The sequence below is a fragment of the Protomyctophum parallelum genome (assembly GCF_964188405.1).
Source record: "Protomyctophum parallelum genome assembly, chromosome: 12".
Classification (NCBI taxonomy): domain Eukaryota; kingdom Metazoa; phylum Chordata; class Actinopteri; order Myctophiformes; family Myctophidae; genus Protomyctophum; species Protomyctophum parallelum.
Window position 1 is genome coordinate 41,839,940 of NC_139712.1, and position 21,408 is coordinate 41,861,347.

At 42.1% G+C, this 21,408-nt stretch overlaps 1 protein-coding gene across 1 annotated transcript in view; it reads left to right on the forward strand.

Annotated features, from left to right (window-relative positions):
• Positions 1 to 4,936: 4,936 nt before the first annotated feature.
• Positions 4,937 to 21,408, forward strand: part of myripb (myosin VIIA and Rab interacting protein b) — a gene marked incomplete at its 5' end in the record, with an annotated part of 181,460 nt that continues 164,988 nt past the window's right edge. The window contains one exon of the mRNA XM_083777794.1: positions 4,937 to 5,046. Coding sequence (XP_083633920.1) covers positions 4,937 to 5,046 — 110 coding nt within the window. The remainder of the gene's footprint in view (positions 5,047 to 21,408) is intronic.

The following is a 21,408-nucleotide window of genomic DNA, read 5'->3' on the forward strand; positions in this document are numbered from 1 at the left end:
TGTCAAACTATGATTCTGAATCCATTCCAAGCATTCGTTTTGCACAAAAAACACTCCTTGGGCTAGAAACGGCCATAGCCGTCATCACAAATGTGATGAGGTCAGCACATTTTGTGCACATTTGAGCATTTATTCCACAAGACAAAGGAACTATATAAGGCGCTTTTGTGTGTTATAGCAATGGATTACAAACATAACTCTGGATTCAGCAACCTTTGTTCATTTTGATCATTGGATGCAGTCGTAGTTGACAGGGCAGGGCAAAAAGTGTGATGAATGTATTCAATTTATTGTGACACGCTCCATACTGTATAATTATGGCCAATGCAGAAGTCATTTCATATGTTGATCTGACCTCATCAAACCCTGTACACTCAAGACACGCTCCATATATGGCACCTTTCATGGTAGTAGACTGGATCATCACCTAGATCTGCATATATATATATGGAGTCGGCCAGTAACTCTACATCTGACCTCACGGACACCAGATGAATCGCCCAAGGTCGCTTCTCGCCCTCAGGGCGTCTTACTGGTTGTATTTACTTGTAATTAACAGTGCAGTTTATCACTCTTTCACTGGGGAGGGACCCACTGGAACCCGTACCCCCTACATTATCTAATGTGTTATTCAGCCTCACTGGCAGACTTACTGTTGGTCGGTGCATCATGTGAATGTTCCCACAGCATGCAGTGACTAGCCAGTGCACATTCATCCATGCCCTCTCTTCATACGTTTCATCTTCGAAACGGCACAGTTATGACTACAATTAAAAAAGGAAATGTGCTTATTATTTATTATTACATGATGTGCATAATTACACTCACCCATTCACACACAGATGATGGAGAAAACCATGTAAGGCATTGTGCACAGTGCGAGAAGGGTAAGGTGCTGCAGCTGGCAATATAAAATATTTGAATGAACTGCCCAGTTTTACGATTATGAGTTTTTTACTCCCCTCCCATACACATATACCCCCACTCACCTCCCCCCCCCCCCCCAATAATCTGCTTCATCCCCCCCATACTACTTCATACTTTGACTAAAAGCCAAATTCACAATGTGATGCCGAATTTGTGTTAATTATGTGCAGATGTGGAAAAACTAAGAGTGTGTGTGTGTGTGTGTATATTGTATGGTATGGTATATGATTTAGTGTGCATGGCTTGAATGGTCAAGGTTCAAGGTTTATAGCGTGTGTGTGTGTGTGTGTGTGTGTGTGTGTGTGTGTGTGTGTGTGTGTCATTTTTCACTCTCTTGAGCCTCCTATCTCTCTTTCTCAGTATTGATCTCACTCTTTTCAACATGTTGAGTAATTAGGTTGGAATATGAAATATCGGACAGATCCGTCTTGAGCACTGCATGAATCTAGACTGAGATACTGTGTAACGATTTTGGACAGAAGTGCAAAAACATACTCTCTCCCCACGCCTTCGGCCTGGTGGAGACAATAATCTTTGTCTGATGTTCGCACATCGCACAATTTCTCATTCTGAGTGATTGTTTCGTTTGGCGATCATCACTTTGCTGTGTACACTGGGATTGACATGAGGGTAATGATATTGAAGGAACAGTGCGATCTCCTGTCTGTCAGTGGAGGAGCAACCTTTGAGTTTCCCACATACAGTACAGTGTGTTTAATATCTACTGTCTATATGTCTATGGTTTCTGAGGTCTTTATTTTGCAACAGCAGTCACCAGACAAATGTCAGGGTCAAACCTAGGCAACAGCAGTCACCAGACAAATGTCAGGGTCAAACCTAGGCAACAACAGTCACCAGACAAAATTGTCAGGGTCAAACCTAGAATCAGCATGTCACTTACAGTATGTGCATGGAACCTGAAATGCCAGTGAAATTGACACCAGTCGTCCAATTACATAATTTTGTTTCATTTCAAATCTTCGTTGCATCTCTCTACTCTTACGTGTTTTATATCCTGCGTTTCATGCCTGCTGCTGTGCTTTGATTGATTGAAAATCTTTATTTCACAGTATGCGGAATGGGTACATTTCAAACGAAAGCACAAGCCAATACAAAAACTGTTACTGTGGACACTATAGTGCCCCTCAAAAAACTGAAAACCATCACATAAAGGGGGACTGACTTTATTTACGGGGGCCAGTTTTGAATTGCAGCCGTCTGTAGGTGCCCTTTTAGAGTGGTTTTGAAGGAGTCAAGGGATTCACATTCGTAATGGCTGTTGGTAGTTCCACATTTTGGTGGCATTGGAGCGAAATTAATTTAGTCCCAATTGTTTGAGCCGAATCTGGGTGGCACATGGTTTGTTGAACTCCGTCTAGTTCGTTGACATTAAGGAAGTATTTTGACAGGTACATGGTTATCTTGGTGTTGTTGTAGCGAATCTTGTGGACCAGACCCATTGCAAGATGCTGTACTCTGGAGTGAGGCCAAGTAGTAGCCTGACCAGTTTGTTTTGGGAAGTTTGCATGGAGCCTTGTTTTAAGGGCCTTTGAGGTGCTGTGGTACCAAGAAGTGCATGCATAGTCGAAGAAACCTTGTACAAGGGCTTTTTGTTGACCATTGAGGAGTATTGGTGATATGATACCTGAAGTTACCCTTTGGGATCAATACAGATCTGTCTGTCTGTCTGTCTGTCCTTTTAAATCACTTCTGAATACATACTTTTACGTGAATTCCTTTTCATCAATGTATTTAGCTTTTATGTTGTGTCATTATTGTTTTAATGTTATTTTACTCTCATATTTTACTTTGCTGTTCTATTGCTTTATGGTTAGTTCTGTGAAGCACTTTGTTTGGAAAAGTGTTTTACAAAATAAATGCATTCATTATCTGTCTATCTTTCTATCGCATTCAGATTTATTGGGGATCATTGGGGATGGTTAATATTATCTTACACACTATTCTGCATTGACTACAGGCTGAGAGCAAATCTGTGCTACTGTGTTAGCTACAGTGGTGCATAGAATATGTGATGTGCAGGGACTTTACGGATGTATGGGTGGATAGTGCACGCATGCATACTGTGCATGTGTGCATTTGTGTGTGTATTTGTGCAAAAGGTTTTTCATGTGAATGGCTGTAGCCATCGTCTGTCCCTGAGTTTCTGTCTGAGTCACTGAATGGTTCCTGCAGCTCAGGATTGGTGTAATTAATGACACATCCCGTCCTTGACACCACTAGCTATAAAAAGCAGGACTAAATAATTTCTCTCTTGTGGCTGCACAGTATGCAGGTAGGTAGGTAGGTACATGTATACGCAGAGGTGCATTTACTTAACCAGTACCTTAAGACAGCAGCAGGAAGCCAAACCAAACATCCACTGACTGACCTAGGTCAGCTTGATTTGCCAGCAGATTGGTATTAGTCTCGTTGGATTATTGGGCAGTTAATTGAGATGTGGAGAGAAGTTATAAATACGTCTGTATTATCAGTCTAAATGATTGATAGTCCACTCCAGAACCAAATTGACCCTTATTACCGTTCTGAAACTCTGAAAGGGTACAAGATCATCACCCCACAATCTCTTAATCCTTACATTACAGTAAGCAAGAACAACACGGTCAAATACATAGGAATAGTCATCAAGAATCATAAGCAAGCTAAGAACATAATATCTATCCAACATATCTGAATAATATCTGAAAATGTAGGCTGTGTTAGTCATCTGCTCATCTCTGTGGTGAAGAAAGCCAAGGTCCATTGTCCATCTGCTTGAATGTATGGCCTTTGTGAGCGGCACTGCATGTGTACTGTAAGCGGTGCTGGATTTCACAGCTTTTCACAGATTTAGCTCAGACTGTGAGAAAAGTTTTGTGTGCATATTTGTTTGGCCTGTGTGCTTGTGCTTGCGTAGCACACTGACTAGACTACGGTAATTGTTGTCTCGTTTCTGTTTTAGTAGTTGCCAGTGGAAACTGGAAACGACTGACTCAGAAAAAGTAATTTTGGAGATACTGTACCTGCATGAACGACCGAAAATACTCACACAAGGCCTCAAAACTGAGTTTGCACCCGGAAAAGGTAAACTAAATAAATATAAAAGGAAAAACCTGATTGTCTCGGGGATGTAGCTATTCCGCAATCTACTGCCCGTTGTAGCACAGGCATCTGAAACAGTATGTGGTTGGGATGGGTAGGGTCTTTGATAAGCCTGTGAGCTTTGCTGACACAACGCATATGTCCTGGATAGAGGGAGCTCTCATCCACTGATTCACTTAGCTGACCGCACAACCCTCTACATTGATTTGCGGGTGAGGTCACTCGGTACAGTTCCCAATCCCATACCAGGCAGTGATGTAGGCCAGGGTATGCTCTCAGTGGTACCTCTGAAGAAGGCCTGTAGGACCATAGGGCCCATTACCCAACTTGCTTAGTCACCTGCTGAGATAATCGGTTGACGGCTTTGGGAAGAAGCATTGTGTGATGCTGCAGCCTTTTGCTAGAGAATGGAAATAATTGATAATTGTATGTACAGCCATGTATGAGTCACTGCTACTGCTACGTTTTAGACAACCATTATAATGGACCTTCTCCTTCTGTCTTTCACTCACCAACCACTCTGGACTCACCTCCACTACTTGTTCATCACTCACCCCGTTGTGATTTTCTTTAAATTAAGACCCCCCCCATCTATGTAGAGGGCTTGTTCTTAAGTTCTGTTTATGCAGCTCTGAGTTCAAGTCTCGTGAGGGCATTACTCGTCAAAATGACAAATTAGGTCTCAAGTCATCGGCAGGGAAGTCCACATTTGTGACAGTCAGTGAAATGATTCCATGCACGTGCGCCGCGCACACAAACACATGGATTTCTCATGCGTCTCCCCACCTCCCTTCCCTTCTCTTTTCTTAACCAGGGTTGTCCCAGCCTCGGCCCCCGGAGCAGCAGCATCTGTATCTCTCCTCCCCCCTGGGACCACCAGCAGCAGAGCGCCGTGGCGACGCCAACGGGGATGGGCCGCAAGCTGGACCTGTCGGGCCTGACGGACGACGAGGCGGAACACGTCCTGAAGGTGGTGCAGCGCGACATGAGGCTCAGGAAGGCAGAGGAGGAACGGCTCAGGTGAGACGAGTTTAAAAATAGTTTTTCACCATGTTGGTTTGAGGTGACGTACAGATGGTGTCATCTCTCCGGACAACCTGTAATCTCATCTCAGTGAACCCCTGCCAAGATATCAGAAATAAATCACAGCCTCGAAATGGAACGTCGAGCCATTTTATTGCCATGATTTACTGTGAGGATATGAATAGATTTCATGTTGTGCAAAACGGAGATGTTCTCATTGAATGCTGTGCCTTGATGTAAAAATCGCTCTCTGGTTTGGAACCTTGTGGGATTAATTATGAATGATTGGAAAAACGATGCAAAGTGCTATGCCTTGCAAAATGAACCAATGTTAAATGCAAACAGACATGTTTGCTTGTTTGTCTTCTCTGTTGCTGTGATTTCACTACATCAGATGTATTGACTTTTTTCCAAGCAAATAAGAGGAAGAGGGACGTTGTTTGTTGGCCCAAATTGTGAAATACAGAGGCGTATCGGTTGGAAAATGTAAGTGTCTAGGATTCAAATTGAGCTCACAGTCTGGGTCTCATTTCCCCTGAACAACCCCCGTACTTTACAGCCCCCTCACGCAGCACAGTTCTACTCCCCTACACAGCGCCTGTCTAATGAAGTAGAAATGCATTGAAAATACAAGAGTCATATGGGACGTAATTGTAAGATGGGGAAGGAGTAAAAGCTCAACTGGCCCTTCATTGTGATTTCTGCTGTTTCGATCACAAACGGCGCACATGGTAAATAATTGAAAGGGAGGCCATGTTGTTATTAGAGTATGTCTTGTTTAGATGCGCATTATACTGACATTCATGATCTGCCTCATTCCATCTCCAGATTAGAGACTAGTTTAAGACTACGCTCTAATGAAGATTACAGAAAGAGTGAGCACCTGAGAAATCTGTGTGCACTAATGTGAAATTCATGGCATAACTACACTATACTGTAGCAATGTGTTACTGTGAGGCTACTGTTTTAAATTATATTTTATTTAGCACCACCATGATATGCTTCATGGTGGTGCTATTACAGGTAGGTTCACGTTTTGAGCTATAACTCCTGAACCTATACATACTAATTTTTCGAATGGATGCCTATTTTCTTACAGACTGTTCAAAACTATATTATGTCTGGAGGAGTCGTGATTAAGATGTATCAGTCATCCTGTTTCGATTGACTATGTCTATGATTGACTTCCAATTTCTTTTTTTGGAGATCTGTGCTCCGAAGATCACACTTTTCTAGTTACACTCTCAATTGACATTAATGATTTTGCATTGTTGCTTTAGTCAATCTACTTACAACAGGAGTACAATTACAGTGATGGAATGTACTTCTGCTTACTAGGTCTGGTGTTTTGAGAAAGCACTGTTATCCTTTGCATCATTTATTATCTCTCGTCTGAGGGCTGCTATGTCCACAGGTCAGGGCCACAGGGCTCTGCTGTGATGCTGCAAACCGCTTTTGCAAGCTCTGAAAGACAGCTTATTTTTTGCGATGTGACAGCCACTGGCCCTCCTCCCTCCGTCATTTTTGTCCCTGTGACAGCTCGATGTCAAGGGAGATGTTCGCTGTCTGTGACAGGCTCCCATGGGGGTGTGGCCATCAGAGAGTTAAGTGAGTCCATCTGCTTTGTGATGTTTCAGCAACACAAGCGGAGGGAGATTCTATTAGAGAAGCCCTAGTGCCTTGCTTGCAACAGAATGGAAAACATATTTACCAGCGAGTGTGGAGAGGACCCTATAATTTTGTAAACACAATTACCAATGGTGACCGTGAGCTCAGAAGAATTCTCTGACTGTGTCTACCAGCTAGGCCTCGAAATGTAGTGTCTTACTCGAGACTTCACTGGTGAACCTCAGTGTTTTCATGTTCTTGAAAGGGTGCCACGAGCATTTAGACTGCTTTACCAGCACCAAAGCATATTAAGAAACTCTCTTCACAAACACTGTTCAAGAGTTTACTCATTTAAAGCACAACTTTAGTTTTTTTCAACCAGGGTTCATGTTTTAGGTTGTTATTAGAGAAAGTAAAAGATGAGTATAAATTTTTCTTCATTTGCTGCTTTCTTTCGTTTTAGGGATTTTAGACAGGTTTTTGACAGGGGGGCGGGCATTCGAGCATGGGGCTAAATATTATTTACTCTAGTCCTACTAAACCCCAAGAAATTACATCTGGCCCCAAAAGATCACGAGATCTACTGAATGTGTCAAACTGACACATTGAGCCTATGACACAGTGGGCTGTATTTTGCTTTGTCTTAAGTACCAGGTCTTATTCCCTAACTTGAGTAAACTAAAGACCTGGATGCCATTTGGCTATTCTGAGTGGCCAAAGAGCATTGATCACGCCTCCAGGTCTTTAGTTTACTCAAGTTAGGGAATAAGACCTGGTACTTAAGACACGCAAAATACAGCCCAGTGTGGCTTCTCCCCAATAGGCTACCTTCACATTCAGTAGATCCTGTGATCATCTGTGGCCAGATGTAATTTCTTGGGGTCTAGTAGGACTATAGTAAATAAAAAAATAAAATAAAAAAATCGCCTTAATATTTTGTAAAGAAATACATATGCTCGAATGCCCCCGCCCCCCTGTCAAAAACCGCTAAAATCCCTAAAACAAAAGAAATCAGCAAATGAAGAAAAATGAACAACCTAAAACATGAACCTTGGTTGAAAAAAACTAAAGTTGTCCTTTAACCCCGAACCACTCATCTGGAAAATGTAGTGCTAAATGTGCAGAACCGTCCTGAATGATCAAAAAGAAATCATTGCCTTGAAAAGCTATTATTATGCTGTTTACTGCAATAAGATGAATGGCTTGGTGCTGTTGTAAAAACACACATTTTCATTGGATTCTTTGGCTTGGATTAGAAAGAAAGAGGTTTTGAACCTTATTGCCTTAATTATGAAAGCTGCTTACAAGTGCTAAGTCCTATAAAATAGTTATTAGATGCAAACAGGCAAGACAAGTGTGCTTGTTTCTCCAAGCAGCTAAAATGACTTAGTTGTTTTAATGTCAAGTTAGGTTGACTCTGTCTCTGTTGTGTCAGATGTATTGAGGTCTCCCCCTTAGTAATTTGTGTCTTGTGTGTGTTGTGTTCCTTATTCCTTCAAATAGTGACTCCTCACAAGAGTTTTTTGCTTCAACATCAATGCAGGAAGGGACGAATGGGTGCATGGCTCTTGCCTCCTTTTGAACATGCTTACACACGCACGCACGCACGCACGCACGCACGCACGCACGCACGCACGCACGCACGCACGCACGCACGCACGCACGCACGCACGCACGCACGCACGCACACACACACACACACACACAGTCTAGTCATCAGAGCCAATTTAACTATGCGATCGTTGGTGATAGGAAGTGGGAGCCAACTTGTATTTCGCTAACCAATAACAGTGCAGAGGGGCGTCGCTCCAAATTAGGTGACGTCAGTGTTCTCCACTATTCTCTACCGGGGAGGAGGGGGGTGGGGGCAGGCGCTCAGATCGGTGAATCAACAGGATCCACCGCCTGTTTTCGCCGGCACCCGCTCCTCTAGACTAGAAACCACACAGGCTGGGGCAGGCTACAAGAAGAGAGATACATTGACAGTGAATCTCCCAGGCTTAGATGACCATCACTGTGTGTGCACACTGTATTGGACTGCCAGGATGTGATCTGTGAAAGGCACCACTGCAAAGATAATGTATTTTTGTGGTCGAAGTGGTCGAAGACTTTCATCTCAGTATTTGCTTGCTTTGCATTCTCTGTATTGCAGGTCCATGAGCATTTACTGTATGCTGCAATTACTTGTGCATGTATACAACATGCACAGCTTCTACTGTTGTATTCTATTATTGCAGTGTAGATGTGTCACTCTGGCTTATTATTGCAGTGTAGATGTGTCACTCTGGCTCATGTAAAATGTGTTTTTTATCAGACAATGCCTTTTTGCATTATGAATAAAATGGCTAATGTTCCGCTGTCTCTAAGCGATCAGGAATAAGACTCCAGATGCCAGATGGTGAAATTAGTTTTTCAGCAGGTAAACCATCATGTCTCCCGTGGGTTTCCTCCTACATGCATGGCTGACGTTTGTTTTTCTTCCCCAAGTAGCTTGACTGTCAATCCAGCAGTGCAGAGTTATAAAGTATTCCCATGAATCCATCTGTAAGCTCATTTGCAAGTCTCAGCTGGCACTTTATACAGTAATTGCGTCACTTTAATTCCCCATCCACTCGCATAATAAGGAACATTGAATTTCTTCATTGATATTGATATTACCTTAACATTGGCCGCATAGTCCTGAAAGAGTGAGGCTGAGACAGGGCGAGTGCGACTTTACAGTTTGTGCAATTCCTAGAAAATTATCTCTAATGTGAACCAATTAGGGATGTCAGTAACGGATAGTTTCCCAGCCGGTTAGCCGACAGGATTAACCGGGTCATTAACGGATAGTGGTTGATTTTTTTTCTTTTTTTTAATAGGCTACCCCAAATGTAATAGTGTAATGTAATGTATAGGCTACATAATTAAAGTTGGTAGACGAATGGTATACATTTATTTATGCTCCTTTTTTAAAAGGCAAACAAAAAAGCAACATTTAACAATATAAATAAATTGTTGTAGGCTTAATCATCAATAAACAACGCATCGCATCTGCATGATGCATGCATCTGCGCGTCTACAGTACAGAGGTCTGCCGGTTCTAGTCCAAAACATAAATAAATCCAGTCCAGATCTGAGCAACCTATAAAGCCACTTTTTTTAAATTATTAATGAAGATCAGCATGCATGTCACCGTGTTCTGTTTGTTGACTTTTCGCTGACGAAAAAACCCTCAAACATCGATAGCACATATGGCTAACTTGATAGCCATAGGCTAAGCCGTGCCAGTGTGGGGAGATGGATTGGAGGAGGAGGAGGAGGAAGTGGCAGCGGCTGTAAACGTTCTCCCTCCAGGCCAATTGCCTTGGCCAATAATGGAATTAATAATGCCAAGTACGTCTCTGCATTTAAATGGTCGACATGTGTTCATCTCGTCTCGCTGTCACTCGCTTACATTTCGACTACCGCAAAGCTACCCTTGTAGCCAACTAGCCAGAAGTACAACAGAGAACTTTGGGACATTGAGGGGGCAGAAAACCGAGCCCGAGCGCTGTTCATGCAGCCTGGAGTGTGACAAGCTGGGCGGCGCAAATAAGAACAATTTTAGGCATGTGTGCAACATGACAACTGTTTTAAAGTATTGTACAGTGACAAGTACAGTCTCTGTAATGTTTATGTTGTACTATTACTAAAAACGATCTAAAATAAAGAGATTTAAGATCAGAACACGTATTTATTATTATGCAAATTAACCGTTAAAGCTGATAAAAATATCCGGATGTTTCTTAACGGTCGGCTAATTGATTGATTGATTGAAATATTTATTAAAAGTTTGCAGAATTTACAGTACATTTCAAGCACAAACTCAATACAAAGACTGTTAACTGTGAGTGGACGACAATTTACAATTTAGGCATTTAGCAGACGCTCTTAATCCAGAGCGACTTACATTTAAGCAAGAACAAAAGCATGGGAATACATCACATAAAAGCATTTATCATGAAACATGCGTAAGCTAAGAAGGTAACAGTGGAATATCTATATAATGAAACTATACATACACTATACATATAAACTATACATATTTACTACTATGCTATACATATGTACTATGGCGTGCTATGACTATATACAATACAATTATAGTGCTGTCTACATAACATGCTATAAGTCTGTGTCAAATGCTATCTAAGCCAACAGAAATGCTATCTAAGGGGTTAGGGTAAGTGCTATGGGCCATGATGGAGTCTGAAAAGGTGGGTTTTCAGGCTACGGCGGAAGATTGGGAGTGATGCTGCAGTTCTGACTGCAATGGGAAGTGCATTCCACAGTTTTGGAGCCAGAAGGGAGAAGAGTTTGGGACGTGTGGAGCGTTGTCCCGGCGTTTTTAGTGAGGGTACTTCCTCCAAGTAGGAGCCTGACCAGTTTGTTTTGGGAGGTCTGGAGCCTTGTTTTAAGGGCCTTTGAGGTGCTGTGGTACCAAGAGGTGGATGCATAGTCAAAGAAACATTGTACAAGGGCTCCTGTTAAGGTCTTCAAGGTGTTTTTGCTGACCAGTGAGGAGATCCTGTAAAGGAATCTTGTTCTTTGATTGACTTTTTTGATTACGTTGGTGGCCATTTTATCACCGGAAAGATTGGCCTCCAGGATGGAACCTAGGTAGGTAATTTGATCTTTTCGTGTGATAATATTGTCACCCACTCTAACCAAGAAGCCATCTGCCTTGCTGAGATTACTATTTGATCCGAAGAGTATGGATTCAGTTTTTCCCAGGTGTAAGGATAGTTTATCAGCGAGCCAGGTGCAGATTCTACCGAGTTCAGAGCTGAGGGTCTTTTCAACCTGCAGTTTGTTCCTGTCCGAGACCAGCAGTGCTGAGTCATCTGCGAACAGGAACAAGTTGCAGTCACAAGCTGATGTCATGTCGTTAACATATATTAGGAACAGTAAAGGCCCTAGTATGCTTCCTTGTGGGACGCCACAGCTCACTGGGAGGGGAGGGGACAATGTTCCGTTCACCTCCACCATCTGTTCTCTCCCCTCCAGGTAGGATTGCATCCAGCTCACTGATGTGCTATCAAAACCAATAGCTTTAAGCTTGTTAACCAGTATGGAGTGGTTCACGGTGTCAAAAGCCTTTTGGAGGTCCAGCATGACCATGCTGCAGTATTTTCCAGCGTCCACCTCGTGTTTGATGTGGTCGCTCAAATAGAGGAGGCATGTGTCAGTGGAGTGGGATGTTCTGAAACCAGATTGGAACTCGTACAGCAATTTATTAGTGGCAAGATACTTTTCAACCTGTTCATAGACTATTTTTTCCATCACTTTTGAGATGGAGCTTAGAATAGAAATAGGGCGGTAGTTGCCGGGTTCTAATTTACTCCCTTTTATGTACAGGGGGGTTACTTTGGCCAGTTTAAAATCTTGGGGGACCTGTCCCTGTTTGATGGAGAGGTTTACTATGTGGGTGATGACGGGAGCTATGGAAATGGCTGAGTCTCTGAGAAATTTGGAGGGAATATTGTCATGGCCAGTGGCCTTGTGGGGTTGGAGAGCACTCAGTTTTTTAAGTACCTCCTCAGTTGTTACCATTGCCATTTTAAAAACATCTTTGATGTGCTCTACACCAAAACGCCCAGAGTGGGAGGGCAGTTTGTTAACCAGCATTGTTGCAATGTTTGTAAAGAAGATGTTCAAGTGGATCGGTTAGCCGGTTAACCCCTGACATCCCTAGAACCAATAGCATAAAATAGCAATAAAATAATGAGTGGATGTGCTGTTTGGTACCGTCTGCTGAGAGTGAAGTGTCATTCTGCCAATTATGATACTGTAGGTTAGCCGCTCAACCTCTGGCCTCCTCCATCTCAGCAGTCATCCAGCTAGAGAGACCCATTACAGAACAGGATGAGAACTAGCATGGGTGCATGTACTGAACAAACAGCACAAACTCTCCTCAAGGGGAAATGTCGGACTTACTATTACAAACGAAAAAATATATCCACTATCCTGCTACTGGTGACGTTTACTGGTAATCTTCCAGCGCAAGGTACAGTACACCGAGTACAGACGACATACAGTAGCACCTGACTGTTCCATGTATCGATATGCCAGTTGTTCGCACAGACCGGACACTTCTCTCTTTTGCTGTTAAAGGATGTATTGGCAGATAAGGATTTATTTACTTATTTTACTTATATGATTATGTCATGTTGTATAAAACAGTTGATCATAGTTTTCTGTTGCGTGGTACTTTCCCTTCCATTTATCTTAGCTGATTGGAGAAGAAATTGAGCTTGCAGTCTTTCAGTCGTTTGATTCAGTCGTATCCAGTAAAGGCTTTAGTGCAGTGGTTCTCTACCTATTCCACATCACAAGCGTTCGCGGCCGCCATGTTAAGTGTTCAGACGGGTGGGCAGTGTTTTGCCAATTATTTTGGGGCCCACTTGCAATATCCTCACGTACAGGTTGAGATACTGTAGTGTCCGTTCCCCACTGGCTCCTTCTCTGGGTGCTGAGTGTGACAGGCAGGTATTGGCTTCAGGTGTCACAGTGAGGGGCTGTAGAGTCTTGTCGACAGAGCTCTGCTGTCACAGGGTACCCTGACCTCTATTTCCCATTGTTCCCCTTCTATTCATTTCACTCTGTCTCTCTCACTCACCCACTGGAGACATGAGACGCACGCACGCACACACACACACGCACACACACACACACACACACACACACACACACACACACACACACACACACACACACACAAGCTTGTGAGAAAGGCTAAGCTCTAAATGATGCATTTATATAGCACCTTTGGGCAAGTGGCTATGGCTGCTTTTAGCTCAAGGAGTGTTTTTTGTGCAAAACTAATGCTTGGAATGGATTCAGAATCATGAAAACCCCCTAGTTTGACATGTCACATGCTACTTAAAGCAAAAGGAATGTTTGTCATTTTTGACTTCCATAGGATAATGGCAGCCTATAAAAACAATTGGACATAGCAGTGGGCGTGGTTTTCTGGTTCCACTGACAAATCGGCCATTCATTTTTCCAATAGAGATTTACAAAACAATCAATTATTTTAAGCCTAGAATGAAGCCATCCAGGATCCTGGTGATTCATGACCATATAACCTTTGATTCTGTGACTTTCTTTTTAAATATATTTAATTATATGATATACTACATTTTAATAAATATCCTTTGTTTATCTTTATCTTTATGGGAAAAATGAATGGCAGATTTTTCAGCATTGCCAGAAAATCGCGCCCAGTGCTATGCAATGTGCATTGCCTTCACACTCCCATTCACACATCGATGGCAGAGGAAACCTTGCAAGGCACCAACCTGCTCACCATGGGGAGCAGTCGAAGTGTCTTTGAGCAAGACACTGGACCCCTTAGTCCAGTGTCTTGCTCAAAGACACTTCGACACTATCCCAGGGGTAGCTGGGAATAGAACTGGGTAACCTTCCAATTCCCACTCAACTAATCTACGGCCTGAGCCACTGACACTCGCTCGTATTTGAACTGGATGTGGCATTTCTAACTCATGCTTTGACTCGGACACTGTACAGGTCAGGTATGTTAGTTTGGATTGCCGTCTTCGGCTTTGACACTGGTACACTTGCACATGGACTGCCAGGGCTAGTAGAAGAAGTCTCTTTGTTTGTGTTCGTCCCAAACGTCTCACTGTAGCTGAGCATCAGTAGGTTTTGTGTGATTGGATTTCAAAGTGCCAGGTGGTTGGGGAAATGACTACCCTTCATTTCTGGACGTTCCCATTTGGCTGCAGTGCCTTTCCTTTTTATTAAAGCAGTGTTGAAGGGGGCAGGGGTGGAAGAAGTACTATCAGTTTATTTTATTTTTTTTAATGAAAGTAGAATTACCAAAATTAGTATAAAAGTCCTGTATTTAAGAAAAATACTTGAATAAAAGTATAAAAGTAAATTAAATATTAGTCTAATATTGTATTTTTTAATTTTCCAGGGTGCACGGTCAGTTTTCACATCCATGTAAATAAGCCAGAGTTAGCCAAAAGCTGATTTTCATCCGTATGGTCCGTATAGTGCATACAATAGAGCGGTGGTGAATGTTATTAAAGATGCAAAATAATTGTAGTGGAGTAATAGTACAATTGCCTCTCAGAAATATAAGCTATTAAGAAAATATAAATACTCGCGTACATTAAAAGTACCACAAAATTGTACAGTTCTTGTCTAAATGTAATGTACTTTTGTCCACCACTGCAAAGGGGAAAGCTACTGTACAGACATTCAGGATCTCAGGTCATGTCCTTTCGTAGCATCCGCTCATATCTTATTTTTGGGCCACATAATAACAGCACATTTTCTTCTGTAAGCCACATCACACTGCAAAATATGAAATTGCTCTATGGTTGGTTTGGTGTTTTTCTTAGATTTCATAGATCAGTGGTTCTCAAAAATGTGTTCATGTCAAGGACCTTAAACCCTAACCCTTATGTCCAAAACCATTCATTTAAAAAATTTTTTTTTAACATTTTAAAATAGTGAAAATATTTTCACTGCTGTTGACTGAGCGACACTCTTGCATGAATATGTTTTCATGTATTCATTTACGGGGGGAAAATAACACAAAAGTTCAGATATGGAGATGCAAGGTTTCTGCCTGAGGGCAACGATATCTGCAAAGCTGCAATACACCAACTCGCAGCACAAGGCCAAGAAACGTCCTCTGCCATCGTTGTATGAATGTGTGTTAACTTTGAAGTTTGAATTGGTCAATTTATTTTACAATCTATGTAAAGTGCTTTGGATAAAAGCGCTATATAAATACCCTAGTTCCCAACGTGTGAAAATACAAGAATGCAGCAATCGGCTTATAAAGCCTTCCTTATGTCAGATTCAAACCGCAATGCCAGACCACTATACCTACTGGCCTTTTATTTGTTTATTGAACGGTCAGAGCTTAGCACGTGTCCAATGTTAACCCTTCACGTCCAGTCGGTTGACCTCAAAATAAGAGCTCTGTGTGTAAAATTGAGTGCACTTTTGACTTACAATGTGCCATTTTCACTGTTGCTACACTTTAAAATGTAAAATAACAAGCCATAGTCATATTCACAGCTATTTAGACTTTTGGCATAAATATTGAGGTATGGATTTTTGCCAGACAGCAAGGTTTCGTTTGTAAACAAGTCTTTGTATTTATTAACAGTTTGCAGAATTACAGTACATTTCAAGCACAACTCAATACAAAAACTGTTAACTGTGAGTGGACGACACATTAAAGCACTACACTTGAGGTTTTGCTATTACTACAAATGTCCAAAAGTCAGGCATTTTTTTAAAGCTATATGATCATATTTTCCCACACTAGTGAACTAATGACCTACGCTTGTCGCTAAGACTTAGCTAAAGCCAACCGTAGTGTTTTACTAGGAAGGCAGCACCCTGGGTGCTTAAATAGTGCTGTTGTGTAACACAGACATATTATTCCTTTCGCTCCCCCTGTCAAAGGTGTTTATTCTGTGTTTTAATCACTTAAAGGTATATTCAGTGATTTCACTCAAAAAACCTTAGGTTTCGTTTTTGGCTGTGGGACCCAGCCTTTCGTCCAATCAGGATAGAGAGTCAAAAACGAAACCTAAGGTTTTTTGACCCCCAGGGGTTAACTGGGGACAGGGAGGAACTCCTTATATGGCCAGCACACCCTATAGTAGGGAGGATTATCACAACAAAACAAAAAAATAAGTGATATTTGAATTAAGTGAAATCACTGAATATACCTTTAAGCCTTGTTTTACACTTTGTCATACAACGGTGTTGTGCAGCACAAATATCCGATCTACAAGCCAATAATGACATTCCCAAAATGAGCGTTGGGATCATAGACTGTAAGAAATATGCAGGACAAAGCGTTCTCCGGGTCTGATATGGACGTAAAATGAAGCCTGTCAGTCCTTGAACTGTAACTCGCCATCTTTCTAGATCCGTTTGGGCCCAGCTGGCCATTGGCTGGCCCAGACAACGAGGCGGGACTTCCCCCCTTCTTCTTCGTTGGTTTTTATTTTGACTCAAACGGGGGGTGGCTCCCGATCATAGACTGTAACGGTAGCCACGCCCCTCAGAACATACGTGACTTTAAGGTAATTTTTTTAATAAATGGGACCATAATTTTCCAAAAAGAATATTATGACATGAGAAATGAGACTTTTAACTAGTAACTGGAAGCAGAAAGTATTCATGACCATGTTTATTAAGGTAATACAGTCTAGGTGAAGTTGGGCCCAAATACATGGATCTCTATGGAGATATGGGGTTTTTTGGGCCCAATGACAGCGCCACAACAGGCCATTATATGAACTTTCAGGAAGTCCTGATTTCCTTAGTGGCTTCACAAAATATCTGTCTGACTGCCCCCCTGGTTGGGATCCTTTAGAATTTGACTCTGGTTCCTTAACTATTACCTCTTAACGGTCCGATTCCATAACTGTTCTGTTTAACAATTCCAATAGGGGTTCCAAATGGACCCTTACAGGTCTGTAACTCTTAGAGTATATACAAATGGAACCAATGGAACCAAATGGGTCCATTGGTTCCATTTGTATATACTCTCTCTCAAGTTATGGTGATCAAGAGTTTGAGTTTCATTGGCATTGTAATTGTATAGCTGAAGTGATGTCCACATTCCAGCTGAGCTCTGACATTGTGATAAAACGGAAAAGGTTCAGAATGTGATGGAACCGATTCCAGTTCCTCAATGTTGAATCCCGTTCCTCCCGGTTCTGGGTTCTATACCCAAAATAGTGACGGCAGGGTTAACGTGGTTAATGCAATGTTGTGGCCTACATGTGGCAATGTTTGGAGCTGTGAGGCTCAGAGTGTGGAGGAGTGGGGGGTGTCTAACCACACACATACACTGAAAACACTTCAGCAACCCGGCTTTACCAGACTAATCGTATCATGCCCCTCTCCTATTTATAGAACTCATTCATTTTGTATACAATAAAACAAACAAAAGGTTTGGGTAGATTTTTTTTTTAAATCTGCCTCTCATTATGGCAGTGGTGGAAGAAGTGGTGGATTTTCTTAAGTAAAAGTAAAAATACACAGTATAAACTCTGTTATGTAAAAGGCCTTTCACGTGCTATTGGCATCAACATATACATACAGTACCAAAGTAACAAATCACACCTGTGTGAAGTGAGGGGCGCTCTTATCATCATGCATCATCGTAGATCATCTCATTCCGGCCAATCACAATTTGCGTCCTCTCTTTTCCGTCTTTTCTGTCCTCACTTTTTTCCTCAATACGTACTTCGCTCAGCCAATCAAATCATCGCTATGGGTTGCTCAACCAAATCAAATAAAAAGTTAATGGAAGATCGACAAGCTTGAATGAAATATTCATTAATTTCATTAATATTCAAAATCTTCAAAGTAACTAAAACATTGTACATACTGTACTGTACAAGGAAAAATTACACATGCACTCGCACGCACGCACACGCACGCACGCGCACAGACACACACACTCTTACAATAATCGGGGCTTATGTTTTCACAGGACACATTTATCTCATGATGCATGCTGCTTCATTTGAACTTGTGTAAATCCCTTCTTCAACTTAAATTCTTTAATTCTAAATGGCTGACTTATGGCAAAAAATGCAAATGCATTCATTGCACATTATTTTAGATTGATATTTTGCAGGTCCAAGGTTAGCAGACTACAGTATGCAGTAACTAGCTGCTTCCCAGAGAGGCTATGTTTCTACCTCCTTGTGGTACTTAAAAAAGCTGCTGCTATTATCTGAAAAACACAACCCCCTTGCCTGTTCATGCCAAAAACAGCTGTGTTTTAGTACTGTAGCACAACTACAATTATCACATTTCATGCTCTGCCTCACATTCTAATTGATTCATAGTTAACCTCTTTGCAAACCATCAGCGTCTACCTGTAAATCAGAGATGGGCCATGCACTATAAGCTGCTGTTATTAATCTCAGTTTTACTCTCAGAGAATCCACCAGAACAAGCAGCAGCAACAGCATCATTTGTATAAATGTCACAGTTGACCTGCATGTAGTGAGTGCAACATTATTGTGATTCTGTCTGTCTGTCTGTCTGTCTGTCTGTCTGTCTGTCTGTCTGTCTGTCTGTCTGTCTGTCTGTCTGTCTGTCTGTCTGTCTGTCTGTCTGTCTGTCTGTAAATCCACCAGAGGGTGCTAAAAAAGCCAAAGCAAACTTGGTGCTGAAATACACTATACCAATATACCTGTATAGTATGTGTATTATAATTACATTTTTTTAAATAGCCCATCTACAAGCGACAATTTTATTTGTACTATTTTTGAAAGTTTGGGGGAGACACCAAATATCTATTTTGGGTCTCAAGGTAAATGTGGTTTCGTCCAATGGGCTCGACTCACGAGCTACACTCTGTCTTTCTTTTATCATTTACTTTTTAAGAGCCTGCCCAGGGACTACAGATGAAATTTAGCTTTGGCTAACTCTGGCCCATTTACATTGATGTGAAAACTGACATGTTGATTAATGAGCGTTGTCCCTGTCAAATAAATAAATGTGCACAAGCTTGCGCACGGGTTTGCGAGCGGAGGTGACACTATACTGCTCCTGCGAGATGACAAAAATCCGTCACATACACCCAAATTATTATTATTATTATTATTATTATTATTATTATTATACACCCAAATAAGCCCCGCCCTCACACTTTTCCATCCCGGAAGAAGGGGTGTTGCACTGGGTGAGCAACTGGGGAGTTTAACCCATTCTGACCTGAGATCAGATTCATACGAGGTTTTCCACTGGACACACACTGGTCTGATTAAAGAAGGGAGTTTTCAGACTGATGCCCCAGATGGAAGGCTGTGAGCCACGTGGCTCAACTATGCACACCTCTAGCTTGGCCATGTTTTCAGAGCTTTTTTTCTGATTACAGGTCTCACAATTTGCAGAGAAACTATGCTAAACGTATTATTTATTTATTTTTTGTCGTAAAGGACACTGCTTCTTCTACAGTGCAAAACGGTTTGGAAAATAGTTCTCGTGATCAGTGTTATGTTTTTAATTTGCCTGCTTGTGATCTACAGTATATGTCTGCTACATGACTCTGAGATTTCGAATTAGGCTTTAATATGCCCATATTTAATACAGCCAACGTTTAATTAGCAGACAGACGTACTGTAGACGTAGGCCCCCTGAACATGGCCAAAAGGAGCACACTCACACAAACCTTATTCATTTTCTCTTTTGTCTCTGTCTCTTATTCACTCTTCCTTTGTGTGTGTCACCCGGGGATCGATCTATGGTCTCCATAGCTTGGAAAGCCAATATCCTAACCACTAGCCTAAAGGGGAATTTACCTGTGACTGGGGGTGATCGTGTGCGTGCGTGAGTGTGCGCGCGCGCGTGCGGTTGTGTGTGTGTGTGTGTGTGTGTGTGTGGTTGATTGGTTTTGTGCGCAACGGTGCATAGACTTTGTGTGTTTTGCTAGTGGAGGATAGTGGTTTCTCTACATGCAGACCTTGTGTCCTGACTGTCCAATCTGTAGCTGCTGAGCTCACAGGACTGACTGATGAGATACTGTAAGATAAAGAGCATGGCTCCTCTCAGCTCACCCTTTATTAGGTTGGTTAGACTACCTGTCAGCGTGCTCTTGGAAAGGTAATCCCCACCTACTACTTTTTACCTTTGACTCGCCTGAGGTGCGTTGGAAGCAAGCTGATCTGTCTTATCCCTTTTTCATGTAACATAAATCTGGATACGTATCAATGAACACAGTGAAAGAGCTTATGACATACTCACAGCGACAGTCTGCACTGTTAGTCTTAGCTGGCAGATGGCTTCTTGGTTAGAGCGGGTGACAATATTATCACACGAAAAGATGAAATTAACTACATAGGTTCCATCCTGGAGGCAAATCTTTTCGCTGTAAAACGCCACCAACGTAATAAAAAAAGTCAACCAAAGAACAAGATTCCTATACACGATCTCCTCACTGGTCAACAAAAACAAGACCCTAACAGGAGCCCTTGTACAAGGTTTCTTCGACTATGCATGCACCTCTTGGTACCACAGCACCTCAAAGGCTACAGACTTCCCAAAACAAACTGGTCAGGCTATTACTAGGCCTCACTCCCTGAACCCACCTCACCCCTGCCCATTTTGACAGGCTGGAATGGCTTAGGGTTGATGACAGAGACACCACAACGCGTATTCAGGGCGGAGTCACCACCCCCAGGGGAAGTTGTGATTTGCTCTCGTTCACTGCAATGCAATTTGCGGCATTTCCAAAACAATATTGCGCAGAGTAGCGATTATCAAACGTATTTGCAATGCCATACGTTGAAAGATCTTTTGCCCGTGGACAAGGCACGTTACCTCCGCAAGTTAGATATTATCGTCATAGATGTTTGTCCGTATGTGATTAACGATTGGAAAAAGTCGCATTGGCAGCCATAGAAAATTCTGCCCAGGGTAAAAAAACGGATGTGACGTTTTTGGGCGTTCCTGTCTTATGTGGTGTCAGTGTATGGGTCTAGTCCACAAGATTCGCTACACCACCAAGATACCATGTACCTTTCTATACTTCCTTAATGTCAACGAAGTCCACACCCACAACTCCAGAGGGAGTTCAACAACCCAGATTCGGCACAAACAAGGAACTAAATTATTTTCGCTCCTATGCCACCAAAATGTGGAACGCCCTACCAACAGCCATTAAGCCATTAATGTGAATCCCTTGACTCCTTCAAAACCTCTCTCAAA